The 16163-nt window shown below is 49.6% G+C and overlaps 1 protein-coding gene across 6 annotated transcripts in view; it reads left to right on the forward strand.

The window, feature by feature from the left end:
• utrn (utrophin) overlaps positions 1 to 16163 on the forward strand; it is an 88833-nt gene that overhangs the window by 61215 nt on the left and 11455 nt on the right. For 5 of the 6 annotated variants that reach the window (XM_081704119.1, XM_081704122.1, XM_035521349.2 and 2 more), the window contains 4 exons: positions 2441 to 2570; positions 7683 to 7951; positions 8377 to 8523; positions 10686 to 10943. In XM_081704119.1, coding sequence (XP_081560245.1) covers positions 2441 to 2570; positions 7683 to 7951; positions 8377 to 8523; positions 10686 to 10928 — 789 coding nt within the window. In that variant the 3' untranslated portion in view covers positions 10929 to 10943. Of the gene's footprint in view, positions 1 to 2440; positions 2571 to 7682; positions 7952 to 8376; positions 8524 to 10685; positions 11852 to 14013; positions 14093 to 15639; positions 15701 to 16163 lie in introns of those variants that run through there. The other variant, XM_035521350.2, reaches the window with a different exon arrangement.

Here is a 16163-nt window from a genome sequence, read left to right on the forward strand (position 1 = left end):
GGCCTAAGGAGGACTCTCACTTTACCGCGCAGGCCTAAGGAGGACTCTCACTTTACCGCGCAGGCCTAAGGAGGACTCTTACTTTACCACGCAGGCCTAAGGAGGACTCTTACTTTACCGCGCAGGCCTAAGGAGGACTCTTGCATCTGTAACCTTGCCTCAAACGGCTGGGTTTCCTCCCCAGTTTAGTCAGCATGGCCGTATCACGCAGGGTGGTTTGCTGATCCTGCGTCAGGTCTGGCTGGATGTGCTGTTCAGCTTTCTAACTGGGGGGCTGCTTAGCCCTGGTAGCTGGGCTGGTGGAGGGCACCAGTTCTGGGCTAATCACCGAGCCGTGGGTGTAGGCCCGTATCTCGGACCTTCTCCACCTACCCACCTTCCCTGCTCTGACAAAGGCTGTCTGCACACGCTCCATGTCCCCTTCTGTGCTCCCGTGCGCGCGCACACACACACACACACACACACACACACACACACACACACACACACACACTGTTCCACTCTTTCACCTACTCTCACACGCACTCACACAGTCTCACTCACATTCTCTCTCACACACACACACACACACACACACACACACACACACACACACACACACACACACCACACACACACACACAAGCGCACACACACTCACTCATTTGCCCAGTTCAATTCCTTTATCTCATTTACAGCGTTGCCAAGGCACAATCACATATAAAGTTGAACACTCTCAGTGGACCTAACAGAAACTATAGATTACAGCAGTAGCAGCAAAACAACTCTAATAACAGTAACTGAATAAATAAGACCACTGTCCTCTAGGAACGCCTGGAGCACGCCCCTCAGGCTTGGGTACGCTGCCACACAGTCTGCCATGCTTGCCCTTCACCAGCAATTATTCACTTTTCATGTGGTGCAAGAATCTCGGAAAAATAAAATTCCCTCATCTTGGCGGAATCTTTTTTATACGGTTATTCCTCATTTATCCTTCAAAAAATGGACTCGGTGTCATTTACATTTAATTGCCACGAATTATAAGATGATGAACGTAAGCTAAATAGCCTCGCATCCTCTCTCTCTCATTGGTTCGCGATGCCGCCGACGTCACGCGTGAACCGAAACAAATGAGTTGCCAGCATTTTCACACTCCTGTACTAACCCTTGTTGGGCGGTGTGAGGTGTGGAGTGTGCGTCCCTCGCCCCGGAGCCGACGTAGTGTAATGGAGAGACTGAGGTGAAGGTCACTGCAACCCCCGGGGACCTCACCACACACCGCCCCTCCTTTTCACCAGGGGCGGCTAGCGAGTCCGTGTGTGTTAACGGTCACGTTTCCATTCAAGTGATTTTCTTTTTTTAATGAAAATTGCTTTAGCACGTAAATGCTTGTCGATATAAGCTATGCCTGTAATGGTTTAAGCTAAAATTTGACCAACAAATCTCACTTCCATGGCCTACGTTGACATTTTTACGCGCAGAGCGGTTTTCATTAAAACAAATCACTTGAATGGAAACAAAGGGGGGGGGTGTTTGTTTGTTTGTTTGCTTGCTTGTTTGTGTTTTTTCTTGTCAGAATGCCCAGAAACTGACCATTAAGGCGTCAGACGATGGCTGACATAATCAGTGACCAGGAACAGATGAGTTGTAATCTGTAACTACACACACAAGCTGGTTGTCAGTGTTTCAGTAAACAGATACGTCTGTAGTCCAGGCGGTGGGAATTGTAGTCCCGGATGGCAGCGTGGCAGTACACTGTGACTTGGCTGCGTGCATCAGAAGGCCACGGTGCAGTAGCTGCTGTGGGGAGGGTCACGCGCACCCCACTGGGCTCTCCGCACTTCCTCTCAAGATTGTTTGCTTTCTTTAAAGCCGTGAATGGTAGAGCGTATAGCGAGTAGAAGAGGAGAGAGAATGTGATGCTCGCTACTACGGTTGAACAAGGCCACCGTGTGACTGGGTCTCGCGTGTGTGTGTGTGTGTGTGTGTGTTTGTGCCGCATGCTGCCTTGAGGCTGGAGTGTGTTGTGTGTGAATCAGTAGCGAGCAAGTGAGGGCTCGCCGTCTGTAATATTTCAGCTAATTTCACTCTGACCCCTCGAAAAGAAGCATCTGTTGACCTCTAGAATGCCTTGGCAGCCTCTTTTGTGTTCATTTGTCCATGTGCGTTTGTGCTCTGTCGCTCTCCCTCATCTCTCTGTGTTTACATATTCCGTAACAGTGGGCGGGTCCAGCGGACGGTGGGAACACGTCTGCTGTGTGTTGTCCATAACGGTGGTCATCCTCACCTGGGTCTTTCTCTTCCTTTCTCCTCTGTAGTGCTCACTGAGGTCCAGGCTACACCTCATGCACAGCGGCCATGTTTTCAGTCTCACCGTTGCCAAAGCTGACCTTCCCACCGCCGACCAGTTGTCGTGCGGCCCGTGCCGTCCGTTTAACCCCTCGTCTCTCTGCGTTTGCAGGCCCTGAGGGCGGAGCTAAAGGAGAAGGAGCCCACGGTGGTGAGCACGCTGGATCAGGCACGCCTGTTCCTGGCTGACCAGCCGATCGAAGGGCCGGAGGAGCCACGCAAGAACCTGCAGCCAAAAACTGGTGAGGGCTTCACCACTCTGATAGCCCACGCGTCCGCCACGCACTAACCACGCACTAACCACGCACTAACCACGCACTAACCACACACTAACCACACACTAACCACGCATTAACCACACACTAACCACATACTAACCATGCGTCCGCCACGCGCTAACCACGCGTCCGCCACGCATTAACCACGCATTAACCACGCACTAACCACGCATTAACCACACACTAACCACATACTAACCACGCGTTGGCCACGCGCTAACCACGCATTAACCACATAATAACCACGCGTCGGCCACGCGCTAACCACGCATTAACCACATACTAACCACGCGTCGGCCACGCGCTAACCACATACTAACCACGCATCGGCCAGATACTAACCACGCATCGGCCAGATACTAACCACGCATCGGCCACATACTAACTACGCATCGGCCACTTATTAACCACGCACTAACCACGCATCAGCCACATACTAACCACGCATTAACCACATACTAACCACGCATCGGCCATATATTAACCACACATTAACCACATACTAACCACGCATTAACCACATACTAACCACGCATTAACCACATACTAACCATGCATTAACCACACACTAACCACATACTAACCACGCATCGGCCACATACTAACCACGCATCGGCCACGCACTAACCACGCATCGGCCACGCACTAACCACGCACTAACCATGCATCGGCCACGCACTAACCAGGCACTAACCACGCATCGGCCACGCACTAACCAGGCACTAACCACGCACTAACCACAGCCGTCCACATAATCATGTACTGTCCACAGCTATCCACATACTAATCACGTATTATCCACAGATATCCATGTACTATCCACAGACAAACCATAATTACCCACATACCAAACACATACTAAACATTCTTATCCTCATACAAACCACATACTAGCCATCCTAATAGCAACAGCAGACCTTTGTAACTGATCTGAGACCAGTTGAAACCAGTTGAAAATATTTAACTGATGATAAATCGTTATATTTAACAGATTTAATTCTAGATTGATGTGTTTCCTATGCAATCAGCATAATTCTGCGCTGGCTCTGCTAGCGCATTGTGTGGATAATTCCTGCAGACGCAGAACACTCCTAAGCAATCCCGCGTCTTCGTACGTTAAGCGTGTATGCGTGCAGCGGCTCTGCTGGCTCGAGGCGAGGCGCTTCTCTGCCGACGCGCAGAAGCAGCGTCTGACTTAGCCGCTGCCCTTTGTTAGCAGAGAGGGAGGAAACAGGAAGTCTCAAACCTGAAACAAAAAACAGGAGCGCAGATGGAATGGCGACGCGAACCCTCCGAGCCACAAGGGACCGAGCCGTCCTTGAGGGGCCGCTAGGTGTGCGTGGCTTTACTTTGATCCAGCTTGCCATGGGACACGCAGCAAAACATGACACACATACATACACACACGCACCATCTCAGGTGCTCTGGGTGCATCTTCAGTGGAGCTGGTGATTGGTTTGGAGTAGACACTAAAGCCCCGTGTCTGCCCAAGACTAACCACTCTGAGGTGGGTTAGTCAAGTCACAGATCAAACACACTGTGTGTGTGTGTGTGTGTGTTATTTATCAGATCTTTTGAAGTTGGAATGATGTGTATGTCCAGACTTGTATGTCAGACAAGGCTCCTGTTCCTGTATATAACACCGTAGCTTCAGGGGAAGCTTTTGTGGAATTAGCTCTGATACATAAATATTCATGCTCCAATCCTGGAGTGTTGTTTTTTTTAACCAGCCAAGTAGCATCTGCGTATTTGCTACAATGGATTTTACACTAGGAGCGTCAGACAGCAGAAGCCGTAGCCGGAACCCAGAACGGGACGCGTCAGCTGGGCTCCGATCAGGAGGTCCGATCACATCTGCCGATGAGGTCAGATCTTTAGCACTGCTAATAATGTAGAGCAGGGTCATGGGCTTGTGTGCTGGCTGGACACGTCTGCTGTCTTCAACCCGTTTACTCTCCCAGCCAGCAGAAATCACTTCAGATTACGTTGTTTACGTTCAGTCCCTGTCTTTGTGTCATTAGTACTGTGATCCTCGTTCTAGTTGACTCAGGTCAGGCCAGTTGAGTTAAGCGCGAGGGCTCTGCTAACATAAATACAACCGGATGTAATTATCTCACCAGTGTCTCTGGGATTTACCAGGAAGTCAGTGCCGGCTGGGGCACCCGGTCAGGGTCTTTGATCTCCCGTGTCTCGGCCCCGCCGTCTGACTCCGGGTCAGGTGTGTGTGGCGCGCTCAGTCCCGGTCCTGTTCTCATCTGTCTCACGTCTGAGTGATTTTGGCCTCTTTCTCCCGGGTGAGAGCAGAGAGCTCCCTCGCACGTGGCTTCACGTGCACCTTCTGGGTGTGTGTCACGTAGCACAGCTGTGTTGCGTAGCTCTGTGGGCGCTGCGGTCCTGCCGTCTCGGGTCACGCGTGTGACTCTGTTTCCAGGAGGGGTGAGCGCGATGACCCTCGTCATCTCCACTCTCCTGGACGGCTGGGAGCGCCGGGCCACAGGCACGAACTGGCAGGTAGACGGAACCATTCAGACATGCGGCGTGAATGGCGAGGGGGCGCTAGCGCAGCCGTGAAGCCCAGAATGACTGCAGTTAGCATGCTAATTAGCTGCTATTTAGTTAGCTTTCAGCACTGTGGCGGATCTTTCTCTGGCTATGCTTTTGCCATGAGCAAGCTTAAATGTAGCACAACGGGTACGTTTCAATATCTCTCTCTCTCTCTCTCTCTGTCTCTCTCTCTCTCTCTGAAAAAAAGCCATTTGTGAATTGGGACTTGGCCGGTTTCGGAGGCTAACATAAGCTCAGAGAGCAGCTTGCTTGGCTTTGGCATGCCACTCCTTTACGGAGCTCACACCGACACCCTACCGCAGGATGGAGCGCCTCCGAGGCCTGACGCCCGGGGGGGGGGGTGCCAGGTGCACGCTTTTGTAAAGGCCTGTGTGGAGGTCAGAGGTCATTGATCCACCGTTTACACGAAGGGACCAGCAGTAGCAAAATGCTGGTGCCGTCGCTAACGGTGCGTCTGCCGGCCAAGTTCGGGACCGCAGCAGGAGCAGGCCACCGGCAGGGGGTCAGTCTAGAAAGTTCCAGCTGTCACGACGGCCCGGCGACCCCTGCCCACACATGGGCTTGGTGTGATTTGGAGTGTGTGAGCTACATTCTGATTTTGGCTTCATTATTGTGAGCAGATACGGCAGGTATCCTGCAAGTGGGTTTTACAGTGCATGGCAGCCAGCCAGGCTGTGTGTGTGTGTGTGTGTGGGGGGGGGGGTTTATGGTTGTTTGTTTGCTCCACACGTCTTTTGACACAACACAAATGTTTTTGAATGTTTTTTAATCAGGGAGTTTTGAGTCAAATTTAATATGGACTTAAGGTGCTGGTTTAAAAAAACCATTAAACATTATTTATATATAATTATTATTATAAAAAAACATAATTTATATATAATCCAGTACAATTGTAGGCAGCAGGTGATGGATCTGTGGAGTGCACTGTAAAGAGGGCGTCACTGAGCTGATGGAGTGCACTGTGAAGGGGGCGTCACTCAGCTGACGGTGGAGTGCACTGTAAAGGGCGTCACTCAGCTGACGGTGGAGTGCACTGTAAACGGCGTCACTGAGCTGACGGTGGCGTGCACTGTAAAGGGCGTCACTGAGCTGACGGTGGAGTGCACTGTGAAGGGGCGTCACTGAGCTGACTTAGTGCACTGTAAAGGGGGCGTCACTGAGATGACGGTGGAGTGCACTGTGAAGGGGGCATCACTGAGCTGACTGAGTGCACTGTGAAGGGGGCGTCACTGAGCTGACAGTGGAGTGCACTGTGAAGGGGGCGTCACTGAGCTGACAGTGGAGTGCACTGTGAAGGGGGCGTCACTGAGCTGACAGTGGAGTGCACTGTGAAGGGGGCGTCACTGAGCTGACGGTGGACCTACTTTTGCGAACTGACCCTACGTTTTTCCACCCAGTCCCCACAACACTGATGTCAAAATGCTCAAGTGTCTGAATGTCAGTGCTAACGACAAATCACGCTGAAACGTCCATGAGCTGTATTCTTGAGGGAAATTAAGAATTGACCACTCAAAAAATTGGCATTGCCGTTGGCCAGTGTGTTCAGGAGGCATTTGACCGGCTCAGCGTTGACCAATCCTGATAAAAATATCAGTATTTTGTGGCCCTTGAAAACATTTGACCGCTAGAAATGATTTGAGAAAATCAATTGGATCTCCTACATATTTTCACTTATGAAAATAAAATTCAGTTCAGATTATCCATTGCAACATTCCAGTGTTTTAGAAGAATTTGATCCCTTCATTTCATTTCGGAATTGGTCTTGCAGTAATCTGTGTACTCTGGAGGTAAATAATTATCAAAAAAAGGTAGAAGTTTTGCTCACCATGGTCTCCACCTAACAGTCATCATGGCAGCCTTGCTGTATATGACCCGAACTGCAGTAACTCAGAAACCATGTGAGTGATCATCTCGTAACCTGAAACACTCATGGATTGAGGATCTCGAAAAGGAGGCAAAGTTTGGTCCAAATTAGGTGACCCTACAACACATACATAGACCTAAAATTGACCTTTAGGTTACCATGCAACACATAAATACACCTAAAATTGACCTTTATGGGACCTTACAATACACATAGTTCATATATTCATCCGTGAAAGTGCGCAACATTTGGTTTAAACAGACCACCAGGGAGCACGTTGGTCCTTGGTCCTGTGTCGGATCCTATTTATATGACTTCTGAAGCCTCAGAACAGAACACGCCGCAGACCGCTGAACGTCCATCACTGTGAGCCACTGTTACGTCATCTGATGAAGCGCCTGAGGAGTCGTGCTTGGATCCAAAATCGCTGCCTGTGGCTATATTTATCATTGTGCCGGCTAAAATTGGAAGTGAATCATAGACTAAACTTGAGGTTTGCCTTCTTGAGTCTAAGAACCTTTGACCTCTGGCAGGGCTCGTAGCCAAGGGGCCAGGCAATCTTAGTTCCAGGATGCACAATCCATCTGTGGAAGTCTAGGACCCCTGACCCCAGCAGACAGGTTCTGATCCCCCCCCCTCCCCCACAGAGCTGTCTCCAGAGGAGAAGGCCCAGCAGGTGTCGCGGGCGATCCGGAAGCAGTCGGCGGAGGTGCGCGAGCGCTGGGAGCGGCTGCAGGGCCACGCCGGGGCCTGGCAGAAGCGGGTGGAGCGCGCCCTGGAGAAGCTGCAAGACCTCCAGAGCTCCATGGACCAGCTGGATATGCACCTGACCCATCCGGAGGAGGCGCGCGCCCGCTGGCAGCCTGTCGGGGACCTCCTCATCGACTCACTGCAGGACCACATCGACAGAACCACGGTGAGTGGGCCCGCTCGGCGCGCACCCCCGGCTAGCTTCCGGCTCAGGCCGCGCCCCCCGTGTTTTGTTTTGTTTTTCTTTTTTTCCCCCCTCCTTCCCTTTTTTTCGAATGAAAACCTGGTGAGTCTCTCCTCATTCGTCCCGGGAGCCATGGCGACGGCCACGCTCCCTGAATCAGCCACTCCTTTTGATGTTTCCGAAGGGCAGCCGATTGAGAGCTACTTTACGGGTGTGAGGGTTTGTTCAACTCCGCGACGCCTCTGAAACGGGAGAGGCTCACACTGTCGTGTCTGCAGGGATTCTCGCTAGTCTGTTTCACACACACACACACACACACACACGATTACAGCTGGAAGTTGGATTTAGAAGCCGGAAATGTTCTGACTGTGTTTTGTGTTTATCTCTGTGTGTGTGTGTGTGTGTAGGCGTTCCGGGACGAAGTGGCCCCCCTGAAGCAGGACGTGCTGATGCTGAACACCTTGGCCAGTGACCTCACCCCTCTGGATTTGCAGCTCTCCTCCACGGTCAGCAGACAGCTGGACACGCTGAACACCCGCCTCAGCGTGCTGCAGGTACGCGCGCGCCCATCCTTCTCTCACTTTCATGGCTTTCGTTGTCTTTTTTTCTAATTCTTTTAGCTTTTGTCTTCAAGTGTCCTTGATTCACCCCTGCGTTCATATATCACTGTTTCACTGGCTATTAGCCTCCATCTCTCTCTCTTTGTGTATCTCTACTATTTGGCCTTGTTCATCAGTCGTGTGTGTCTGAAGGTTGGATTGGGCACCCCATAAACTCTGTTTCTGTGAACACATTCGTGTGCGTGTGTGGTCGCCCAGTACCCCTATAGCCGGTACCTACAGCCATTAGTTGTTGAGGTTGGTGACTGCTTTAGTCCTGGGTGTGTCACGCGTGTTGAGTAAGTCTCTAGCTAGCGTTAGTGCAGAACCCTGAAGGATGGGGGCAGGTGGGTATGAGACCTGGGTGTGTGGCTGCGTGTTTGTACTGAAATGCCCTTCAGTGAGCCAGTATTTCACACCCACAGGGCCCTGTTTTAGAAAGCTGGAGAAAATATGTCCAAATAGAGCTTTTGCTAAGTAAAGCTTTCTGCTAATTCTCTCTCTCTCTCTCTCTCTCTCTCTCTCTCTCTCTCTCTCTCTCTCATTCTCTCTCTCTCTCTCTCTCTCTCTGTGCGTGTGTGTTCAGTTCAACAAAGCTTGAGGGAAGTTTGATATTATTCCTAAACTCTAGGAACTCAGGGCAGACGCCGCGGACGCTCTTATCAAACGGGTTTCTAACTGATTTCCCACCTGGGCGACTGGGTCAACACGTGCAGCCCTGGCTGTGCTGCTCCCACCCTGTTGGAGAGGCTCGCTGCCTTATATCCTCAACGTTTGCCCTTCATTTCTGTCATTGACTGAGGTCAAATAAAGTCTCCATCTTAGGGCTAAAAAATCCACCGACGTTTGTGCAGAGGACCCTTCCCAATAAGCGATGCATTTCTGCTTTGGAGCCGTCCTGAGGCTCTGTGCTGTTTGTAATATCAGTGGGTCTCAAAACCAGCTGGCTTTTTGCATTCATAATGGAGTGAGTTGGGGCCATTGCCTTCTCACACGTTTCCAGAGCGTTAGCCGGCTTTTTCCGGATATTTGGTAGTAGATGATCGTGTCCTGGTTCAGATCGTCATGTTTAACGTGGAGTTTTCCTCTGTACCCTGAGGACACCGTGACAGAATTCTGCGTACAGCGTCTCAGTTAAATCTGTTTGTCTGAGGTTCCGCTGCTTCGCTTGTAAAGTGCAGCCACTGTTTGAAATAGTATAAGACAAGTTAGAATTGGTACCTCAAACGTGATGGACTTCATACGGGCAAAGATAAGTCTCCTTGCTTGTGTTTCCAAGCTTCCTGTGGAACGTTGTTATACCAAAATGCCTGCATGCATGGGTTTGTGTGTCCAAATTTAGTGTTGTTTGTTGTAAATGTTATTTGGGTATTTTATTTTTAGGTGTTTACTGGAATATTAGTACTTTTTTTTTTTTTTTTTTTTTCCCCCCCAGAGCCCATATTTCACAGAATTCTTCTAAATGTTACAAGGTGTGTTGTGGTCGCTGTTTTCAAGCGTGTACATAAAGGAGACACCTAACTGCAGCGTCCTCACTAGTGAGCCGTAAAACAGTGCAGCGCCCAGACACCTTGTCAAACTCCTTGCGACTGGTGGAAAACATTGGTACCGAACATTGCGATTTTCACTCTGTGTGTGTTAAACTACATCATATACTTTTGCCCCAGTACCATATTCAGTAGGGTTATAGAACTGGCTTTTGTCACAGATTAGATCACAAGCATTTTAAACATCCTCAGAACCGGTTTGCCTTTATTTTGGCTCACACATTTATTAATGAGCTTGTGGAGAGCATAAATGTGGTCTAATGTTTGATTATTTGGTAGATAGCCAATCTGATTTTTGCTTAGAAATGTTAGAATTCTCATATTCCAAATACCACAGAAGAGGTGGATTGAGAAATGTGATGTAATGCAGTATGTAGTGTAATTTCTGTATTTATGCGCCTTCAAAAAACCTTTGTCTCCAACTTTGAACGCTGAGAAGTTTTAGAATAGCTGGTTAGTGTTTACAGTCGGTGTTGGTAGCGTTTGGCGTGGTGTGCGACGCGGGCGGCTGGCTTCTCTGGGTTTGACATCGGAGCCGTTTTCCCCAGATCTGTGTGTCTGTGTCTCCAGGAAGCAGTCGAGGAGAGACTGAAGCTGTTACAGGAAGCACACCGAGACTTTGGACCATCTTCACAGCACTTCCTCTCCAGTGCGTCCCGCTCTCTCTCTCACTCACACACACACACACACACACACACACACACACACACACACACATATACACACACACACACACACACACATATACACACACACACACACACACACACACACACACACACACACAGAACCAAATTTCTCTCACTGAGGTGACAGTATAAGAATCCATCTCACCTCCAGCTACATAATAAGCTCTAAACCGAGCGAAGGCCGAACGCGTCACCAGGGCGTACGGTTTGCCGTGCATGGCCCAGCTGTTAGCGACGAGCGCTGGCATGGGTTTCCATGGCGATGCTCACACCGTGGCAGCGATGACGGGCCCAGCATGTATTCGCATAGTCACAGGTGCAACTGTCCTGAGGGAGATCCTGTGTAACATCACGGCTGTCACATCCTCCTCTCTGTCGAGACTGAAAATAGCAACGCTTTCGTGCTAGTGCGCTCGCTCGCGCGCTCTCGCACTCTCTCTCGCTGGCACTTGTGCATTCAGATATTTAGACACAGTTAAAAAGAGCCGAGCACATGCACACACAATTTCTCCCTCTTTTTTTTTTTTTTTTTCCGTGTTTTGTTTTGTTTTTCTTTTTTTCCCCCCTCCTTCCCTTTTTTTCGAATGAAAACCTGGTGAGTCTCTCCTCATTCGTCCCGGGAGCCATGGCGACGGCCACGCTCCCTGAATCAGCCACTCCTTTTGATGTTTCCGAAGGGCAGCCGATTGAGAGCTACTTTACGGGTGTGAGGGTTTGTTCAACTCCGCGACGCCTCTGAAACGGGAGAGGCTCACACTGTCGTGTCTGCAGGGATTCTCGCTAGTCTGTTTCACACACACACACACACACACACACGATTACAGCTGGAAGTTGGATTTAGAAGCCGGAAATGTTCTGACTGTGTTTTGTGTTTATCTCTGTGTGTGTGTGTGTGTGTAGGCGTTCCGGGACGAAGTGGCCCCCCTGAAGCAGGACGTGCTGATGCTGAACACCTTGGCCAGTGACCTCACCCCTCTGGATTTGCAGCTCTCCTCCACGGTCAGCAGACAGCTGGACACGCTGAACACCCGCCTCAGCGTGCTGCAGGTACGCGCGCGCCCATCCTTCTCTCACTTTCATGGCTTTCGTTGTCTTTTTTTCTAATTCTTTTAGCTTTTGTCTTCAAGTGTCCTTGATTCACCCCTGCGTTCATATATCACTGTTTCACTGGCTATTAGCCTCCATCTCTCTCTCTTTGTGTATCTCTACTATTTGGCCTTGTTCATCAGTCGTGTGTGTCTGAAGGTTGGATTGGGCACCCCATAAACTCTGTTTCTGTGAACACATTCGTGTGCGTGTGTGGTCGCCCAGTACCCCTATAGCCGGTACCTACAGCCATTAGTTGTTGAGGTTGGTGACTGCTTTAGTCCTGGGTGTGTCACGCGTGTTGAGTAAGTCTCTAGCTAGCGTTAGTGCAGAACCCTGAAGGATGGGGGCAGGTGGGTATGAGACCTGGGTGTGTGGCTGCGTGTTTGTACTGAAATGCCCTTCAGTGAGCCAGTATTTCACACCCACAGGGCCCTGTTTTAGAAAGCTGGAGAAAATATGTCCAAATAGAGCTTTTGCTAAGTAAAGCTTTCTGCTAATTCTCTCTCTCTCTCTCTCTCTCTCTCTCTCTCTCTCTCTCTCTCTCTCATTCTCTCTCTCTCTCTCTCTCTCTCTGTGCGTGTGTGTTCAGTTCAACAAAGCTTGAGGGAAGTTTGATATTATTCCTAAACTCTAGGAACTCAGGGCAGACGCCGCGGACGCTCTTATCAAACGGGTTTCTAACTGATTTCCCACCTGGGCGACTGGGTCAACACGTGCAGCCCTGGCTGTGCTGCTCCCACCCTGTTGGAGAGGCTCGCTGCCTTATATCCTCAACGTTTGCCCTTCATTTCTGTCATTGACTGAGGTCAAATAAAGTCTCCATCTTAGGGCTAAAAAATCCACCGACGTTTGTGCAGAGGACCCTTCCCAATAAGCGATGCATTTCTGCTTTGGAGCCGTCCTGAGGCTCTGTGCTGTTTGTAATATCAGTGGGTCTCAAAACCAGCTGGCTTTTTGCATTCATAATGGAGTGAGTTGGGGCCATTGCCTTCTCACACGTTTCCAGAGCGTTAGCCGGCTTTTTCCGGATATTTGGTAGTAGATGATCGTGTCCTGGTTCAGATCGTCATGTTTAACGTGGAGTTTTCCTCTGTACCCTGAGGACACCGTGACAGAATTCTGCGTACAGCGTCTCAGTTAAATCTGTTTGTCTGAGGTTCCGCTGCTTCGCTTGTAAAGTGCAGCCACTGTTTGAAATAGTATAAGACAAGTTAGAATTGGTACCTCAAACGTGATGGACTTCATACGGGCAAAGATAAGTCTCCTTGCTTGTGTTTCCAAGCTTCCTGTGGAACGTTGTTATACCAAAATGCCTGCATGCATGGGTTTGTGTGTCCAAATTTAGTGTTGTTTGTTGTAAATGTTATTTGGGTATTTTATTTTTAGGTGTTTACTGGAATATTAGTACTTTTTTTTTTTTTTTTTTTTTCCCCCCCAGAGCCCATATTTCACAGAATTCTTCTAAATGTTACAAGGTGTGTTGTGGTCGCTGTTTTCAAGCGTGTACATAAAGGAGACACCTAACTGCAGCGTCCTCACTAGTGAGCCGTAAAACAGTGCAGCGCCCAGACACCTTGTCAAACTCCTTGCGACTGGTGGAAAACATTGGTACCGAACATTGCGATTTTCACTCTGTGTGTGTTAAACTACATCATATACTTTTGCCCCAGTACCATATTCAGTAGGGTTATAGAACTGGCTTTTGTCACAGATTAGATCACAAGCATTTTAAACATCCTCAGAACCGGTTTGCCTTTATTTTGGCTCACACATTTATTAATGAGCTTGTGGAGAGCATAAATGTGGTCTAATGTTTGATTATTTGGTAGATAGCCAATCTGATTTTTGCTTAGAAATGTTAGAATTCTCATATTCCAAATACCACAGAAGAGGTGGATTGAGAAATGTGATGTAATGCAGTATGTAGTGTAATTTCTGTATTTATGCGCCTTCAAAAAACCTTTGTCTCCAACTTTGAACGCTGAGAAGTTTTAGAATAGCTGGTTAGTGTTTACAGTCGGTGTTGGTAGCGTTTGGCGTGGTGTGCGACGCGGGCGGCTGGCTTCTCTGGGTTTGACATCGGAGCCGTTTTCCCCAGATCTGTGTGTCTGTGTCTCCAGGAAGCAGTCGAGGAGAGACTGAAGCTGTTACAGGAAGCACACCGAGACTTTGGACCATCTTCACAGCACTTCCTCTCCAGTGCGTCCCGCTCTCTCTCTCACTCACACACACACACACACACACACACACACACACACACACACATATACACACACACACACACACACACATATACACACACACACACACACACACACACACACACACACACACACACAGAACCAAATTTCTCTCACTGAGGTGACAGTATAAGAATCCATCTCACCTCCAGCTACATAATAAGCTCTAAACCGAGCGAAGGCCGAACGCGTCACCAGGGCGTACGGTTTGCCGTGCATGGCCCAGCTGTTAGCGACGAGCGCTGGCATGGGTTTCCATGGCGATGCTCACACCGTGGCAGCGATGACGGGCCCAGCATGTATTCGCATAGTCACAGGTGCAACTGTCCTGAGGGAGATCCTGTGTAACATCACGGCTGTCACATCCTCCTCTCTGTCGAGACTGAAAATAGCAACGCTTTCGTGCTAGTGCGCTCGCTCGCGCGCTCTCGCACTCTCTCTCGCTGGCACTTGTGCATTCAGATATTTAGACACAGTTAAAAAGAGCCGAGCACATGCACACACAATTTCTCCCTCTCTCTCTCTCAGTGGCTTTGGTGGCATATAATGCATAGGTTAATTATTCCCAATTCTCCACCTCCCATTCATTTATCTGGTTTCTCCCTCTTGAAACACACACATACACACACTTGTAAAAATCATGTGCTCATTTCCTCTCAGTGGAAATATTTCTGGCTTTTGCGATAGCGCCCAAACACTCAGAAATCCTCTTTGAAGTTGAACACAGACAGTCTGCAATTCCTTTTCATCCCTGGAGAAAGAACCCTCCTCACACACACACACACACACACACACACACAAAAACACGGGGCTTTGATATCTGTGTAATCACTCTCAGCAGGTTAAAGTGATTACATGCGATATGACTTCACTTGATGTTACTCGCACAGCTATGGCTGTCTGCTTTTGATTGGCTCTGAAGCTCACCTGTGTTGATTTTGATTGGCCCCGAAGCTTGGCTGTGTTGATCTTGATTGGCTCGTAAGCCTGTCCGGGCACGCCCTGCCACCGCACTCTGCACTTTTTATTGGGTCGCGTACTGCAGAAGTTTGTACTGAAGACTGGCGCTTCAGTCAGCATGGTGAGTAGGACAGGACAGGTCTCAGACCTGCATATGTGTGTGCAGGACGGTTTTATGTTCACCCGTCACTCACGGGACTCCCGTAGACCCTCACACGACCTCCCACGGGACTCCTGTAGACCCCCTGAGTCGCCGCATTCTTAGTCTGTCCTCGTACTCCTCGCCGGACTGCTCTGTGTTGAGGCAGACGGAGTGTGTGGGTCTCCAGCACAGAATAAAGTGATAGCTGTGCAGAACAAGGCCTTTACCAGCACGTTAAATGCTACTGGCACAAGGCAGAGCTCAAATCTTCTCAGATCGGTTGTGTACTAATAGAGTGGCTTTAAATGAATTAAATAAATCAACGTTAATGTATAAATTGCTGGGATTAAACTTGTGTGTGTGTGTGTGTGTGTGTGTGTGTGTGTGTGTGTGTGGTTCTGCAGCTTCAGTCCAGTTGCCCTGGCAGAGAGCAGTATCCCAGAATAAAGTGCCCTACTACATCAAGTAAGTGTCATACACGCGCACACACACACAGGTAGCAGCCACAGTGTGACCAGTCATCAAGTTTGACACTGCTCCAACAGAGAGGGGAGGATGTATATAGAGAGAGAGGGTGTGTGTGTGTGGGTGTGTGTGTGGCTGATCATCTGTTCCTATGCATAAGTGCCTACACACATTTCACTGTGTTGGGGCATTAGTTTCACTGTTTACTTAGCACAGGGACCTGGGTTTAACCACACGCACCCGGCGGCCTTACTGCACACAGCTCGCTGTCTTCACTGCACATAGTTCACCAGGGTCATCGGACTAGACCAAGTGTCTCACTGGGGTCAGTCGTCCTGTCCCCGTCCACCTGTGTGTGGGATCACGACCCCAGCAGGTCTGTGATGCGAGGTGAGCATGACCTTAGGGATGCAGACAGGGGTCACAGGGTCAGGTTAGGTCAGGCCAGCCACACTGACAAGGA

The sequence above is a fragment of the Electrophorus electricus genome, chromosome 21 (assembly GCF_041902795.1).
Source record: "Electrophorus electricus isolate QZ-2024a chromosome 21, ASM4190279v1, whole genome shotgun sequence".
Taxonomy (NCBI): domain Eukaryota; kingdom Metazoa; phylum Chordata; class Actinopteri; order Gymnotiformes; family Gymnotidae; genus Electrophorus; species Electrophorus electricus.